This window comes from Emys orbicularis, chromosome 2, assembly GCF_028017835.1.
Source record: "Emys orbicularis isolate rEmyOrb1 chromosome 2, rEmyOrb1.hap1, whole genome shotgun sequence".
Classification (NCBI taxonomy): Eukaryota; Metazoa; Chordata; order Testudines; family Emydidae; genus Emys; species Emys orbicularis.
This window is the reverse complement of record NC_088684.1, coordinates 99694646-99710546: the sequence shown is the minus strand read 5'-3', so window position 1 is coordinate 99710546 and position 15901 is coordinate 99694646. Positions and strand designations below refer to the sequence as shown.

At 42.4% G+C, this 15901-nt stretch overlaps 1 protein-coding gene across 1 annotated transcript; it reads left to right on the top strand.

Annotated features, from left to right (window-relative positions):
* Positions 1–2906: 2906 nt before the first annotated feature.
* On the top strand, positions 2907–7246 carry CBLN2 (cerebellin 2 precursor). Its single transcript, XM_065399661.1, has 4 exons — positions 2907–2927; positions 3521–4027; positions 6621–6740; positions 7049–7246. The coding sequence occupies exons 1-4, from the start codon at positions 2907–2909 to the stop codon at positions 7244–7246; spliced, it is 846 nt and encodes a 281-aa protein (XP_065255733.1).
* The last annotated feature ends 8655 nt before the right edge of the window (positions 7247–15901 follow it).

Sequence of the window (15901 nt, the reverse complement as noted above, 5' to 3'; positions counted from 1 at the left end):
ATTTACTTTGGACTCTTCATTTCAAATGTTAAAAGTTCAGCATTACCACCTACAAAAGAAAGAAATTGGAAAAGTGGTGATGTCAGCCACTGATCTCCATGCAGACTGCATGTTCATCTCAGTCAAGATAACATTGTCATATTGGGAGCCCTGTTTCCTAGTGATTACCTCCAAAATTATATAATTAAATATCTGGCCAAAAAGAAAACTTGTTTTTATTCTCCTGTTCTTCATTAACTTTGATGCTGGGAGAGCATCTACTGGTGATGTTATAACTAGAGATGGTTAATGGTACTGACCTGATTTGTAAAGCACTTTGGAATCTACTGATAAAAAGTGCTATGTAAGAGCTAGGTATTATTATTAACTATTTTTAAAATGAGGGAATTCAGCTAGGAACCACAGGTCAGATTGTGCACCTGCACAAGGACAGCTACAGTGGAAAAAAGAGGGCATCATGAGTCTCTCGCCCTTATGCCCACATGCAGTAGATGGCTGCAGGAGCAGTGTGTGTGTTGGGGGGGGGGGCAGAGTTGCAAGAACAGTGACATGGCACTGATCCCCAATTTAGGAAGTAATCAACATAGATTGTAAGGTCCTTGGGACAGAGACTGTCTTTTGGTTCTGTGTTTGTACAGCGTATAAGAAAGTCCTAGTAGTCTCTGACTGGGATCCGAGGCATATACATACTAGCTGCCCACCAAAAGTAGGCCAACATGTGGTGGGTAAGGATGATTTAGGAGGGCATCCCTGGAAGAATTTCAGTGCCGTAGACCTTCCTACACTCTCCTACAACATTGGATAATTCCTTAAGGCCACAATCGGGCCCTTGCTTTGGGTTTCTGATATTTGCTAATGCGGTATATTTTCAGCTTCCTAGTTTCATTGCCTCTACCCACAAGAGGAAGACTATCCAATAAAATAATTTTATACTAAATCTGAAATTATTTGTTCCTTTGTGATACCAATCTATATGTTTGGAATTCCTGGCACATTGCTTAGCTGTGATTTTTTTTTTAGGGCAAAATTAATTTCTGGATGCAAACCATCACATAGACACCCATAAAAACTCCCTACATGTGGTTAAATCAGAATATTGAAGCTGAATACTTAGTTCCCATTCATTTCTAAGAGGAGAATTTTGCCATTGATATATAACTGTAAATTTTGCCCTACGGGGGAGCATTAGACAGTCATCAGTTACTAATTAGTGACTTATGTAAAGTTTTCTGATATTTTATTTTCCTATGCTGAAAGCTGAGTAGTGGGATCTTAGGAAAATGTCAAGCTGTAACTAAAAAATACTTTGGGAAAAAATTGTATTGTTAAATGTTGCTTTAACAAGAGGGTTCATCTTTAAAGCTTTCCTTCGCTCTGCCTAGTTTCAGCCATAACCACCTAGCAGCAGCACTGAGATGTGCAAATATTTTGCAGCCGGTAATCACCGATGCTAACTTTGACTGCAACATTCATCATCATGGCAGTGTTGGCTTTGTAAAGCAGTAAGGCTCTGCAAGCCTCCCAGATCGCACTGGGGGGAAAAGGGGAGGAGAGAACTTAATTTAAGGGTTAGAGCTCTGCCCTGTTTTTCTTTTTCCCTCCCCGAATTCCCGAGCTGCTGCTGCTCTTTCTAACGCAAAAAGCCCCCTTCCTGATACCCACAGGAACGCATCCCATCGCCAAGGCGACGCTAGGTGGCACTCTGCTACCGCGGTTGGCATGCGGGGCAGCCTATTTCCAGAGACAGCTGCACGGGGTGTGTGTGTGAGTGTCCATGGGATGCCGGAGCGCAGGAATAAGCACTGTAATAAATGAGGAGCTAGTGCCTAAGCGAAGAGCGGCCTTTAAAGGGACAGAGACAGGAACCCGGGGGCCTCGCCCTGCTTCAGGCTGCGCCCAGGGCTGAAACTGGAGTGCTCTCAGCAATGTGATATGCACTAGGAATGGATTTCACGCTGGTGGCTGCCCCCCTCCCCATTTTGCAGTTACAGCTGAACCGGGGCGTGGGCTCTAAAAGCAAATAAGGAATCATCGGGATGCCCCCATCTGTCTCTGGGGCGGGCCTTTAAACGCGTCCAGCTGCTTTCTCCTGGGGGAGAGTTTATCCCGTTTTGCGTTTCCTCTGGGTGGCTCTGGTGTAAACCCGGCTCGCTGCCGCTGCAGAGCGTTAGCCGGCCGCTCTGACCCTTGCCAGGACACTCCAGCTGGGACGATCTATCCAGGGCAGGGCTGCGAGGTGTGAGCCTGCGAGGGGGGGTGTCTTGCCGGCGTGGTCTCCAGCCCCTATGCCTGGTGTGTGAGGCAGTGACGGGTGTCAGTGTGCGTGTGAAAGAGAGGGAGGGAGTGAGGAGGAGGGGGGGGGGGGTTGTTGGCAATGGGCGGGAGAGAATGAGGCGAGTCCTGCTTCCTTTTCTTTCTGCCAGCACCCTCTCAGCTCATTTTCTCTAAGCAATACAACTTCACGGACAGCTACCTAGCCAGCCCTACGCTCCCATCATGGACCTACCAGGTAACCAACAATATCCCGGCGCTAGCTGGTCCACTTAAAATATGCATCGGCCAAGGGGAGGAGGGGGTGGGGTAGAGTCTCGGGAGAGGGGGATACATCACGGAGATTTTAATTTCTGTTGAAGAGGGAGGGTAACTGAAATGCAACTTCCCAGAAAGAATCTAAATGCGATTTGGTTTCCTAGGATAGGGAGGGGGGATTTCTTAGTCTTTCTTTCCCCTCCCAAGAGGTTAATGAACTGGTAAATTTCAAACGGGCACCCTACAGATCACAGCTCAGCTGCCTGTGGAATAGACTAAAAGTATAAATTGGTGCCCGTCCCTAAAGTCTCCGTAATTCAGAAGAAAGTGTTTGCCGCAAACGGGGCTTGGAAAGAGAGCTCCGCAATGGCGGGAATATGCCAGCGCTTGGCTTTGCAGTAGGAAAGGGTTTATTTTATCTTTTTTATTAATGCTTATGAAATCGCGTGGCTAACATTAGCGAAGCAGCCGCAAGCGCGCAGAGCGCATTGTCTGTGAAGCTCTTCGGGCTACTGGCGCTTGGAGAGAACCGGCGTGGATCGCACCTTAGCAGCTGTGACAAAAAGTCAGGCTGTGGGCTCTTCGGTGGTGGTTTAAACACCCACCTTCCGCAAGGGGGATTAAAGGCTAGTTGGGGATCTGTCAATAGGGCTTAGCTGGCTTGATTTCGAGGCTAAAAGTGTGGGGAGTGAGGAAAAAATACAACTACCGCGCACTTTCCCTTCCCATCTCAAACTGCGGGGGGAATATGGCAGCACCCCCCCCCCCCCCCCCCCGGGGCGGGGAGTGTGTATGCCGGGAGAGGAGACATCTGGCACGGCACTTAGGCATCTCCCGGACCTGTTGTGCCCACTTAGTGACACCCTGCCAGGGAGGGAGGGAGGCGGGTGCGCGCTTGCCGGGCGGTGCTGGGCTCGCCAGGGGCTAGTGCTGTGTGTGTGTCTCTGTTCTCCCTGGATCGGTGGCTGATTGCTCTCTTTGCCGTTCCCAGGCTGTGTGCCGCCCGCCCTGTGAGGACGCCTCCTTGCCCTGCCCGGAGGAGGACGACTCGGATCTAGTCCCAAGCCAGCTGCCCCGGAGAGAGAGCGGGGGAGGAAATAGGCGCAGCCTCCCCTCCCTACCCTCTTGCGCCCTGATGCCGGCGCCTAGCGGGAGCAGCTGCTGGCCCCTGCCGAAGATGCCGGGGCTAGGGCGGCGGGGGGCGCTGCCGGAGCCCGCGGGCTGCTGCTACTGCCTGGCGGCGGCGCTGGCCCTGCTGCTGCTGCTGCTGCCCGCCGGCTGCCCGGTGCGTGCGCAGAACGACACAGAGCCCATCGTGCTGGAGGGCAAGTGCCTGGTGGTTTGCGACTCCAGCCCGTCGGCGGACGGGGCCATCACCTCCTCCTTGGGGATCTCGGTGCGCTCGGGCAGCGCCAAGGTGGCCTTCTCGGCTACCAGGAGCACCAACCACGAGCCATCGGAGATGAGCAACCGCACCATGACCATCTACTTCGACCAGGTCAGCCAGCTCCTGCTCTAGCCTGCCCTCTCCCCTGGGGCTGCTGCACCTCCACCCCCCATCGCTAGCCCCCCAGACCCTCCCCACTTACTGACCCCCCCACACACACCTGCTGTGGTCCCCCCACACACACCTGCTGTGGTCCCCTCGCCTGCATCCCAGACACTGCATGGAGTTTGCAGAAAGCATCGCCCCGGCTGAGCAACTTCATCCTCCCGAGGAAGCGTTTGCATTTTCATTATTAATGATACATAATGTAGGCTTCTGCTTCGCATTTCTATGGCGCCTTCTAGGCAAGGATCCCAAAGCTCCCAGCAAATCTTTTCTGATGAGAGTTAAAGGGGGCGAGGGCGTGCAGACCTCAGGACAGCAGGGCATTCAGTATAGCAACCCCCGTGCTCACGGGGAGTCAGTGAATCTGCCGATTCCGAGTGTATTTGGCAATGTTACCGCGTCTCTCTTGGGTGAAGGGTGTTTCCTATCCTGTGTTGTCAAAGTAGCCAAACGATGCGTAGCGAAAGAGTAGGTTCATTTTGCACGATTTATATACAGTGCAGAATGGTGATACTGTCTTAGAAGGCACCCTGAGCTCATTCTGTTTTCATCGTATCTTTCCTGTGTGGATCCCACCTACCATTTCGTAGGATTACCCGATTTTTGTGTGTTGTTCTGACTAACGAATGGGTTGATTTTTGGTCTGCAACGTTATTTATTCTGTTGCATATGGATCTAGAACTCGTTAGTATCTTAAACAAAAACAAACAAAAAAAACCCTCTACCCCTCTAAATCTTAATCAGTTACAGCTTAACTAAGGAGTCTCGACCATGCCCTTTGATATCGAGAGAGAGAGAGATTTCTGTACGTCGTTTATTGTATATATTTGGCTCTCATCAGTTTGTTCATGTAACTTCATCTCCATGTTTCCACAGTAATTAAGCTATTTTCCTTTTCCTCATGGTGTTCATTTTTTCTTTAGTTCATTAGGGAAAATGATGGAGGTTAGGGTTTTAATTTTTTTAGGGGTGTTGCTTTTTAATTTTATCCATAATTTCAGTTCAGAAAAAAGTTAAAACAAGGATTGCAGCCTGTAAATCTAATAGTCTGACAGAAAATATTGAAAAGAGAGAGAACTGGTGTTTGATATACCTACTGGCCAGACCCTTCTTCCTTCTCCCCTTCATCATCTCAACCCCTCAAATACAAAACTGGGACTGGGATCACCAGTCATCTGAGCAGTAGGTTGAGAAATAAAGGGAAATGGGAAGAAAGGAAGGAAGAAGGGCTTAATAGGACTCTAGGACTCTGAATGTTTTCCCCCCTCTTTCCTCCTTTTAGTGACTCTCTTATGTTAACAAGCACAGGGAATGGTAATCCATAGAATATTGCGAGAGAGTGGATAGAGCCAGGGTGGGGATGAAGAATAAGAAAGACATTCAGAAATCCCTTTTGAAACATTCAGCCAGGTTCACAGTTGTGTTTTGCTTTGGGTTGTCTAATCTGCCCGAGTTTTATTGTTTTTTAAACGGCTTTTCTCAACTGAATTTGGAAAGATTGAATTTTACTACTTGCCTAGTTATAGATAACGAAACGTGGGCACATTCACTATATAGTGTGGGTTTTATCCGTGTCCAGTTAAAACACCCTAACAGTTTGTAAGTAGATTTCTGAGAGAGGAGACTGGGCAGAAGAACTGGGGGCCCAATCTTGATCCCATTGACTTCAATGAAAGTTTCATCATTAACTTCAGTGGAAGCAGGAGTGGGCCTCTCTTGCAATGGCTGAGTAGATGTTCATATTTTGTGAATGTGATTTCCTCTTAATTGTAAATATGACAAATTGGGGAGTAGTCTGGAGGAAAAACAAAACAAAAAAACAGTAACAAACCCTGAACAGTTTCTTCCCATAGATTCTCTCCTGCCCCTTTCCACTTGGTAAAGTGGTTTGGCTGATTAACTTGGCGTAGAAGGTCACCTTACTTCATTCTAATTGTATGAGTGCACTCCCATGCAACAGTCTTCACTATTTCTTACTCCAGGTTCTGAGATGGCCAGAGCTTCTTCCTGTGGATATAATGCATCCCACTTATTTATTCAAGTCGGTTATAATTGGTACCAACCCTTCAGAGGAAGAGAAAGAGAGGAGTGAATTGGCAGAAATGATATATAATTCCTCCATCCCTCCACTCAGCTACAACATGTTTAAGTTCTATTTTGTTATGTATTTGTTTAACACGTTAAATTTAGGGCATAATTAGTTCCAAAAGTGCCATATAAAAATCCATTGCACATTTACTTGACAGTTACTGTTCCCTTCTCTTTGTCTGTCAGTGATAATATGCCTTCCCCTCCTTTACTTTACTGGGGCTGTGGTGTTTTCACTCAGTCTAACAGGTTTGGGTTCATCACTGTGTTAATAAATCACTTTATGAACTACAATACTTTTTAAAATGCCTTGGAAATTGACTCCTTCCCCCTGCAGTACGGTTTATTTGTATTGCAATTACCATTTTCAATAGGCTTTATATAGGTCATGGAGCTGATGCAGATTTTTTTTGGCACTTAATTGATTTGTCTTTGTTTGTTTGTTTTCCAGGTATTAGTTAATATTGGCAACCATTTTGATCTTGCTTCCAGTATATTTGTAGCACCAAGAAAAGGGATTTATAGTTTCAGTTTCCACGTGGTCAAGGTCTATAACAGACAAACTATCCAGGTGGGTAGTAATTTAAACACTTCATTGAAGATTCTTCATTCCTGTACTCTCTTTGCTTTTAAAATTTGGACCTATAAGCACTAGTTAGTATATAAAAAACACAATAAGTGAAGAATTTATACATTTACTGTTTATTAAAGTGAACATTTTGTCTGCTGTATAAAATGATGGAATGAAATAAGAATAATCATTGATTACTTTTAGATTAGCTCAAACCTGTTGCTTTTGAGTGTGAAAGGTTAATGAAGTGCATAAACAAAAATTACTTAATATTGAGAAAACTCAGATTCTGTCTCTTTGCATTTTAGGTAAGTTTAATGCAAAACGGCTACCCAGTGATTTCAGCTTTTGCAGGGGATCAGGATGTCACCAGAGAAGCAGCCAGCAATGGAGTCTTGCTCCACATGGAGAGAGAAGACAAAGTGCATCTCAAACTGGAAAGGGGTAACCTCATGGGAGGGTGGAAATACTCAACCTTTTCTGGCTTCTTAGTCTTTCCACTATAAAGGAAGACCAAATAGGAGCCAGATTCTTGAGCTAGAACAAGGATTGAGTCGTTAATGACACCCTGAACTTGGCAGAACATGATGATATTTCCAACCACGCAGTCAGACTGTCATGGTAGAAGAATGATAACCTTCTAAACTCCAATATTTGCTTTGAATATTGACAATTCCTCGGGAAACCTGCGCCTCTAATTAGTTTTAGACGACAGTGATCTTTAGGAGAAATGAAATTATTGACCTGAGCAATTTGTACCTGTGATTGTAAAGTCAATTTCGGATTTTATTGTTGGGATCATTGACTTTTTTTCTTTCTTTCTGTTGTTGTTGTTGTTGTCCTGATGAGACAAGTAACTCGGACCACACAATCACTTGTCAAAGGCTCACTCCGGAGCCAGAAGAATCCACCAACTGATGAAGTGTTCTTTCAATGATTTTTTTCTTTGTGTTGTATAGCCTTAAGGAAAAAAAAAGAGAAAAAAATGGCTTCAGTCTCAGTCCGGTATTTTCTGGGGGAGGGGGAATTCTGGACATTATTGTGTCAAGAAGTGCTTTATCCAGTGAAGCAAAATTTGCACGATTGGAACCTATTTTGTTTTGTGGTGTTTATATTTTTCATCAACAACTTATTTTTGTTTTCTGATTTTTTGTGCTAAAAATTGTAAGCTAAATTAATCAATAAGACAAAACAAAGCACATATATACTTTGTAGCGCCAAGTAAAATTAACCAATGAACAATTCTATGTGCACTTTTCAAATGATCTTTACAGATGCATTTATAGAGGGAGCTATGTGATCCTTGAGTTATAACCTCAAATCCATGAAGAAACTGACATTTCTGAATTATCCTGACATTTCTAGAAGAAACAGTAGAGGCTTTGAATATCTTATCTGACCATACCCTAAAATATATCATTTCTTTGCATTATTGAGTGTATTTTGGTGCTTTTATCTGATATGTATTTATTATATGTGTTTATTAATGCTTAAATACAGTTTGTGGGAGCACTGAAAGATGACAGATCAAACTTCTTCCTCTCCAAGTTAAATAAAAGAAGATCCCTGTTTTCCCCTGCTGGGATCAGGTATATCGCCAGTTACCACTAGTATTTTTGAAAGCATATGGTAGTAGGATGTCAGAGGCCTGAGGCTGTGAAACTGGTTGAAAGTTTATATAGCATCAGTGAATGCACCACAAATTATATGATTTTTTATTTATTTATTTATTGTCTGTATATGCTTCTCCTCTTAGCACACGGGGTCCAAAGAGATCTGGGTGCAGACTCCATCCAGTACTGTATGCCAGGAAAAGTCATTGATTCCAAATGATAAAAGACGAAACCTCAGGTTGAATTCAAATTCATCCTTTTTCCGTCAATGTAACCAAAATGCTGACTAACTTAAGATTCAGAATAAATGGGTTTGATGTCCATCTTGCTTTTTCACTTCTATATATAAGGGTCAGAGTATTAAATTGTGCACTTAGGAGATACTGCAGTTCTTGCTCATTGAGCTCATTGGAGGGATTTTATTTTATTTTATTTGTCTTGCTATTAAGTCTGTAAGTAATTTGAGTATTTAATTTTTATATTTTGTCAGGTTTCCCCCCCACTACAAACATAATGCAAGGACATTTGCAGAATGTTAATGGTGGACATAGTGCATTTCAATATTATGATGGCCATGTTGTTTTCATTGTAAATTTATCATTAAAGGACATTGCCCATTTAAAAAAAAACATATTCTTTAAAAAAGAAACAAACCTTATCTGTGTTTGCTCTAATACCTCAGATTATTAAAACTGAAATAATTTTAAAAATTTACTGTATTTTCACCATGTATGCTGTTTGTTTACTTTTGGCACTTTACTTAGGCTAAGGAAAAAAAGACTGGTCAGTTTTAGTTTTTGTTTTTAGTCAGTTACACTTTCTGGTTCTCATGCACTGGTGCACTGCTGCAATTATTTGGTTACAAACTCTTCAGGGGTATGTTTAAATCAAGGGGGGAAACTATTTCAATTTGAATAAAAAGAAATAATGAAAACAATTTTATAAAAATTAGATAGTGCAAACCCACTTGTTTCTTTTATCTAATTTTGGGGTATAAAAGACCTGACAGACTCCTTTGAACAAGTAGACACTGAAGTGGGAGCAAGTTACTGAGTTTAGAGTTTCTGAGATGGCCTCTCAGATTTGTTTTCAAATCTTTTTTACCGTAATCAAGTATGAGGTCCCATTGACCTCAGTGTGGTTATTCATGTGAGTAGGGAGAGCCTGATCAAGCCCAGATTTTTGCCTCAGCCAAGAGATTCCAATTAAGAGGAGGACCCCTTCCCAAAACTAGAGATATTCTGGCAAGTTACTTAGGCCACTGTGAGTGCAGAATATGCAGTAGAATCTCCTTTTTCCTTTCAAGTGCATCACCTCTATCTTGACCATTTATTTAAAAATAATGGATAGATCCTGCTTTCAATCTGTCTCTGAGGTGGAGGAAGGCCTCTGATTTATTGTTCATTTCCCTATTGTTTCATTCCAAGTCTTGTGTTGTGGTACTAAGGGAGGGAGTTAGAAAACTTATATAAAATGCTAAATTAAAGGCAAACTGAATAGCATGTTCTTATTCTGCACTAGCTATACTGAGAACAGTTGTTTTTCTTCCCAGAGAATTCTCTGCAACTGTTAGCTTTCTCCCCACTCTGTTTTACTAAAGTAGTTTCTAAGACTGTAGAGGGCCCAGTCTGGCTTTCATTGAAGTCATTGGGTGCATCAATGGTAAATGTAATATCTCAATATCTGTATCAGAGAGACGAGACATACACTGTAGAACTCAACAAAAAACAAACAAAAAAACAAACAGACTTGCTAAAGAGAGCCTAATACAGTAGTCATGGACAGTAAATTTAATTTAATAGTGATTGATGAAAGTAACTTTATTTCATTGGATGCAATTTAAGGTTGGCCTAAATGACGTAAATTTCATGCTGGTAAGCAGTGTGAGAGTTAGTAAATGTAAACATACTTCTTAAGGGAGCAGAAGAATGGGATCATAACACGAATAGCGACCAACATGAGAATCTAAGAAAGGTGAGACAGGACAGGCTCCCTGCAGTTCTAGTAGGAAAGCTTTAGCTCCCTGTTTTTTTTTTTACAGTGGTGCCCTTTGGATGGTGGAAGCCAGGAGCTGCATTAGGAAAAGAGAAATATTGTCAGTGTACCTTGTTCAGTTCCTCTAGCACTGTGACAACTACAAGCAGAGTTTGAACTTGACCCTTCAAGGTGCTGTGTGCCCTCAACTCCTATTGAAAGCAGTGGGAGTTAAGCATTTCTCAGAAGTGGTCAGCACCTTGCAGCATTGACCTAGGTATGCAGAAACCATCCTCCCAACCAACCAATAAAAAAAAAAAAAACACATCAAGGAAATGCTCATGAGTTACATTGTGTTTGTCTGTTTTATCTTTTCTGCTTTTAAACAGGAACATCCAGTTTCTATTGGAGAAGCTTCTATTTACACTTGACCAAATTGGCAAAGTATATGATAGACTTAAAAAATCCAGCATCATTAATGAGCTAGTTATATCATTTTCATGGGCAATGATTTGTCAGTATAAAGTCTATGAAAATAATATTTACTATAAATATATTAAAAATACAGTGCATGTCCATGGGACAATTTGCATTTCTAGGCAGTGGGACCACTTGCAGACCTAGTATAAAGTAGTGTGACTCCCATTGACTCTAGTGTTGTATTTGGCCTAATAAGTAAAGGTCTTTGTTTAATGAATGAGTCTGACTGATAAACACATAATTTTGATAGACCAGACTCTTACTTTGGTTATTCAGTTTCATGAATCAGAATGATTGAAATATTGCTTTATGATCATTGACTACCTGTTAAAAAGATCTTGGTACATTGTTATAAACTCCTGGGGTTAAGGTGGGTGAGGTAATATCTTTTATTGGACCAACTTCTGTTGGTGAGAGAGACAAGTACATCGCAACCACAATTATACACAGAAAGGCTGGTTGGACTTAACACAGGGAATCCTTTGATTTAATGCTTTTATAATCAAGTATCAGCAAAATGAAAGTCTGCTTTCTTAGCAAAATAAATAAATTACTTTCTGAATGAAAAGGCCAGTCTTGCTTTCCTTACTCATATGAGTAATTCTGTTGATATAAATGGGACTATTTGCATGAATAAGGTGAGCAATGTTGGGCCTGAATTGGGGAAGTGTAGACTTTTGTCAGAGTCTGATCCTGCTTACTTTTAAAATCAATGGCAATAATCCTTTTGACTTCAGTGGGAACCCTATCCGCTGCAGGCAACAATCTGCAATTTAAAAGTGTTATAGTATTGATCATAATCCTCCCGATGCAACCCAAGTACTAGAGAAACTCCTTTAACTCATTGTGTTATAAATCCATCTTCAAAATGAGCATCTTTCTGGTTTTATACAACTTTATAAACAATATAGCTGCTTTTTTTCCCTGTTAGATCTTATTGGTGCCACCCAAAATGAAATTGTTATGTTTATATCATGCCTTGCTGAACTTTACCATGAAAATATGTGGCATATGTGGAATTCACATAACATTTCATACTTCTCCCCATGACAAAATAAATGAAATTAATTCAGTGAATCCCAAGCACTCTTCAGCAATAAAATAATAAAGATGACAAACTCATGTGTCTACGTTAACCCTAAATGTATTCTGTTTCATTATGCTGATTTTCTTCTAAGTTCAAATATGTAAGAAATAGTAATTGGCTCATAATTAAAATTTACATTACATATTTTAATTTTCTGACAAATCTACATATCAGATGCTGCAAATAATGTAAATAGTAGCCTAGTGAGCTATTGCAATATAATTAATATGAATTCCAAGTACAATAAATAGAAAAATATGCCTCAATAGAAAGGTGGCAGAGTTAAGCACTAACTAACAGGAAATGCCAAAATTAAGGTAGCAACATTGATGATGTGATTACTGCCACTTCCACTATAATAATGATCAATGTAATCTTTAAATATGGGAATGTTAAAGAAGTTGCATTGAAATATCTTGTGATGTGTTCTTTATTGAAAGAATCTCATTCAGTGTGCTTATTATTTGCAGAAATAGAACCTCTCATATATATAACTGCTATCACTACACTAGGTGTAATGGAGTTGACTCTCATTACTTCTAATGGATCTTTTTGGCTCTGTGTGCACAGTATATTGAGAGAGACGGGGGTGTAAGGGGGTTGTACAAATAGATAGCATTTTCTTATGTACCTTGTCCTTCATTTCACCTAAGTATTACCTAAAAATATTTTCTCCCATTTTAGCAATAGGTACTGTAAAGCGATAGATGCTATATATTAATATCTATAACTGAAGATACATTGAGAAATATAATTGCAAAGAATTTTATAAATATAAGTTCAGAGAGCTGCCACTGTTTAAGTAGTGTTTAAGCTGAAGTGAAGCACAGAATTAATAATAAAAAGCTTCTGTGGTTTCAAGAAGCTCCAGTTCTGTTAAAGCTCTTGTGATGTATGAACTCCTCTGTGCTGAGTAATGCATCCCGAGAACTGCTGTAAAACACCAGACAGTGGAGCTATCACAAATTGGCAATTCTTTCTGTCCTTAATCGATTGGCATTGGTTGGAAAGTAGGAAACAGATCAATGTTAAAACTGGAAGGGAAAATTCATCCCTCTTGTTTAGCGGCTGCAATATTCCCTGCTATCTTCCTTTTTTCCCTCTGTACATTTTCGACATAGCTATGCACCTTGTATGTCACATGTCCAAAACAAGACTATGGAATCCTACTGTGCATTCATTGGGGACAGGATCAGAGGGATCACCCTCTTCTCGCACCCCTTCTCTCCCCATCCCCCTCCATACACACACTCTTGATTTTTATTTTCATTAGAAAAAGGGTCAACACTGCAGCATTCATTTCTAAGTACATGCAGTAAGTATAGGATTTGGTGCATGGCAAACTATATAAGAGAGAATCTTTGTACTCCCTAGCAAATTATTTATCCTTAAGTGCTTTATTAGATTTCTTGGGAGATTTTTTTTTTTTTTTACAGTGGTTTCTAACACATCTGCCTGGGAACCGCCAGCAAGAAACAGTTTATCTGTCCCTTCTCCTCTAACCTGACCTTGCTGGAGATTCTTGTGTTACCATTAATCATCATAATCTTGCTCAGTATAATAACTGTGCCCTTTATCTTGACTATCTAGTCAAAATGAGCTTCCATAATAACTTTATTTTGATATAAAAACATAGATTTTCCTTCCTCTTTCCAAAGGTTTCCACTACTTCCTAGCTCTATAACACAGCAATACATTAACACCATTCTCTTACCAAGAACTTCTCATCACTGAGACCTGTAACCTCTCACTGTATCGTTTGGAGGGAAATTCCTAATTTTGGATTCATTTTAATGCAGACTTTATAAAATATCTTATTCTTGTGATGGAGCATTTTTAACAATGTTTTCCAGTGAAACATTTAACCTCTCACTCATAATTTTTTGAAATCTTGTCCATTCAAATGATCATAGCTTCAGAGTCCTATCTATTAGATACATGAGCCTGCAGTTCTGCACCCAAAGTACCCATTGAACTGAGCCCTAACTGGTTAATAAGGGACAGAAAACAAAGACAATTAAAATAGAATGTACATGAATCAGTGAGTTCTGATAAATATTTTGATCCTGTTAAATCTATTTCCCAGAGGGGAGAATTTGCATATTAGAGGTGACCCTCCAGTCCTTGATCCTCTTAGTCCTTTTAAAACATCCTATGGCCAGAGGTACTAGAAAACTTTCTACATCCTCATAGAGCCTTTTCAGGTAATATAAACCTTGGAGTGCAAGTGTTAGGAGACAGGAAAAGAAAAGGAGAATGTGAAAGACAGTTTTTTGAGTAGATGCAGCTATGTATTCCATTAAGGTGTGCACATGAAGCTGGAGAACTTTGCCTAGCAGTACCCCTTGGGGCTGTGCTTGCACCCTGTGGCCCTAGCCTCTCCCCTGGCTATATAAAAGTGTCACCAGCCCAACCCCCCTCAGTTCCTTCTTGCCACCTGCAGCTAGAGTCGGCGCCTGGCATGGGCAGCATGTGACTTCCACATCTGGGGAGGCTGGGTGTGAGCACCAGAAGCCTCCTCCCCTGAGGCCCTGCCCACACTCCACCCCAGGTCCGGCCTGGGGCTTGGGGGAGGGGATGGAGAGGTGCAAGTGGTGGGTGGGGGGCTCCTCAGGGGAAGAGGTGGAGTGGGGACAGGAAGAGGAGCAGTACCGGTGAGGCTACAGGGGAAGAGGACGAATGGGAGTGGGGCCTGAGGGCAGAGTGCAGGCGGGCTATGACCCAGGTGCCCTTTTGGCGGTGGCGCTCCAAAGACAGTGGGCTGGCGTGCTTCCAAAGAGATTTGCACCGCATCCTGTTCGGAGTGGCTTAGCCTCCCCTGGCCTCTTATACCCGCTGCCCATGGAGCTTGGTGTGGTGTTTTCACCTCACATTTTCACTCCGTTTTTTGTGTCTTTTTTTTCTTTTCGTTTTCCTCTAAATAATAGTTAGTTAGTAGTACCTTAGGTTCAGTTTAGTGTTAGAATAGTTGGCTGCCCTGTGTGATGTTCACACCAGGGTTTAAGCATTGTTCACTGTGTGGGGTTCCACCCCCACATAGTGATCCCCACATGAGGTGCTTGTTGTGTCTTGGTGAGTGACACATTCTGTAAGTAATTCAAGTAACTCAGTCTGTAAGTAATTCAAGAAGAGGATTCATCTGGCAAGAGATTTTTCAGCTGAAGCAGCACCTTCTGGAGCAGTCCATGAGGCCTACGTCTGCACCAAAGCCCTCATCTGATTGGCAGTCACCTTTAATACCACTCCACATTCAGACCCTACTGATTCCCCCAAGAGGAAGAAGAGTAATTTCCCCTCCTCTGGTGTGGCAAGGAAGAGGTCCCATAAGATTAATCAGGACTACTCCAGGGCTCAAGGAGACTCTCCCTCATCTTATAAGATGAATGCTGACCAGCACCATACTCCTTCCGACATGCAGGATAGAGCAGGTCTCTCTAACTGATCCCCAGTATGGCGCTGAGATCAGCGAGAGTCTGTACCATCAACTCCAGTTCTGGCCATGGGACATCTGTTGAGTTTGGTACTGATGATGTTGGTATCAGTGCCTATGGTCTCCATGCAGGTAGCATATCAGGCAGTTTCAGATCTGATTTGCCTCTCTGTGCCTGACTCTAGTTCAGGAGTTTTCCAGTGCCATAGTTTCTACCACTTCATCCTCTGTCATGCCCTGGGAACCTTCTGGCTGTGTCACAGAGTTGCCATGTTCCTCAGTATCCCAGCTCGCACTGCCAACATCACAGGGTGTGGAATTGAGTCTGATGCCATCCCTAACAGTGAAGGCCCACAGCAGCTGCACTCTTCAGCTTCATCATTGCGATGGTAACAGATCCCATCATTGATCTTGGTACAGTCCTTGGTCTTGGTGCTGGCGCCTTCTATGGTACTGGGTGGAAGTGTCTCTCACATGGAACTGTTTGTGCCAATTCCCTATTCCCCTTCTGCGCCAATACCATCCCTATCCAGATGAGTTGGATGAGTCCAAATGTTTGTTCACCATGGCAGGACTG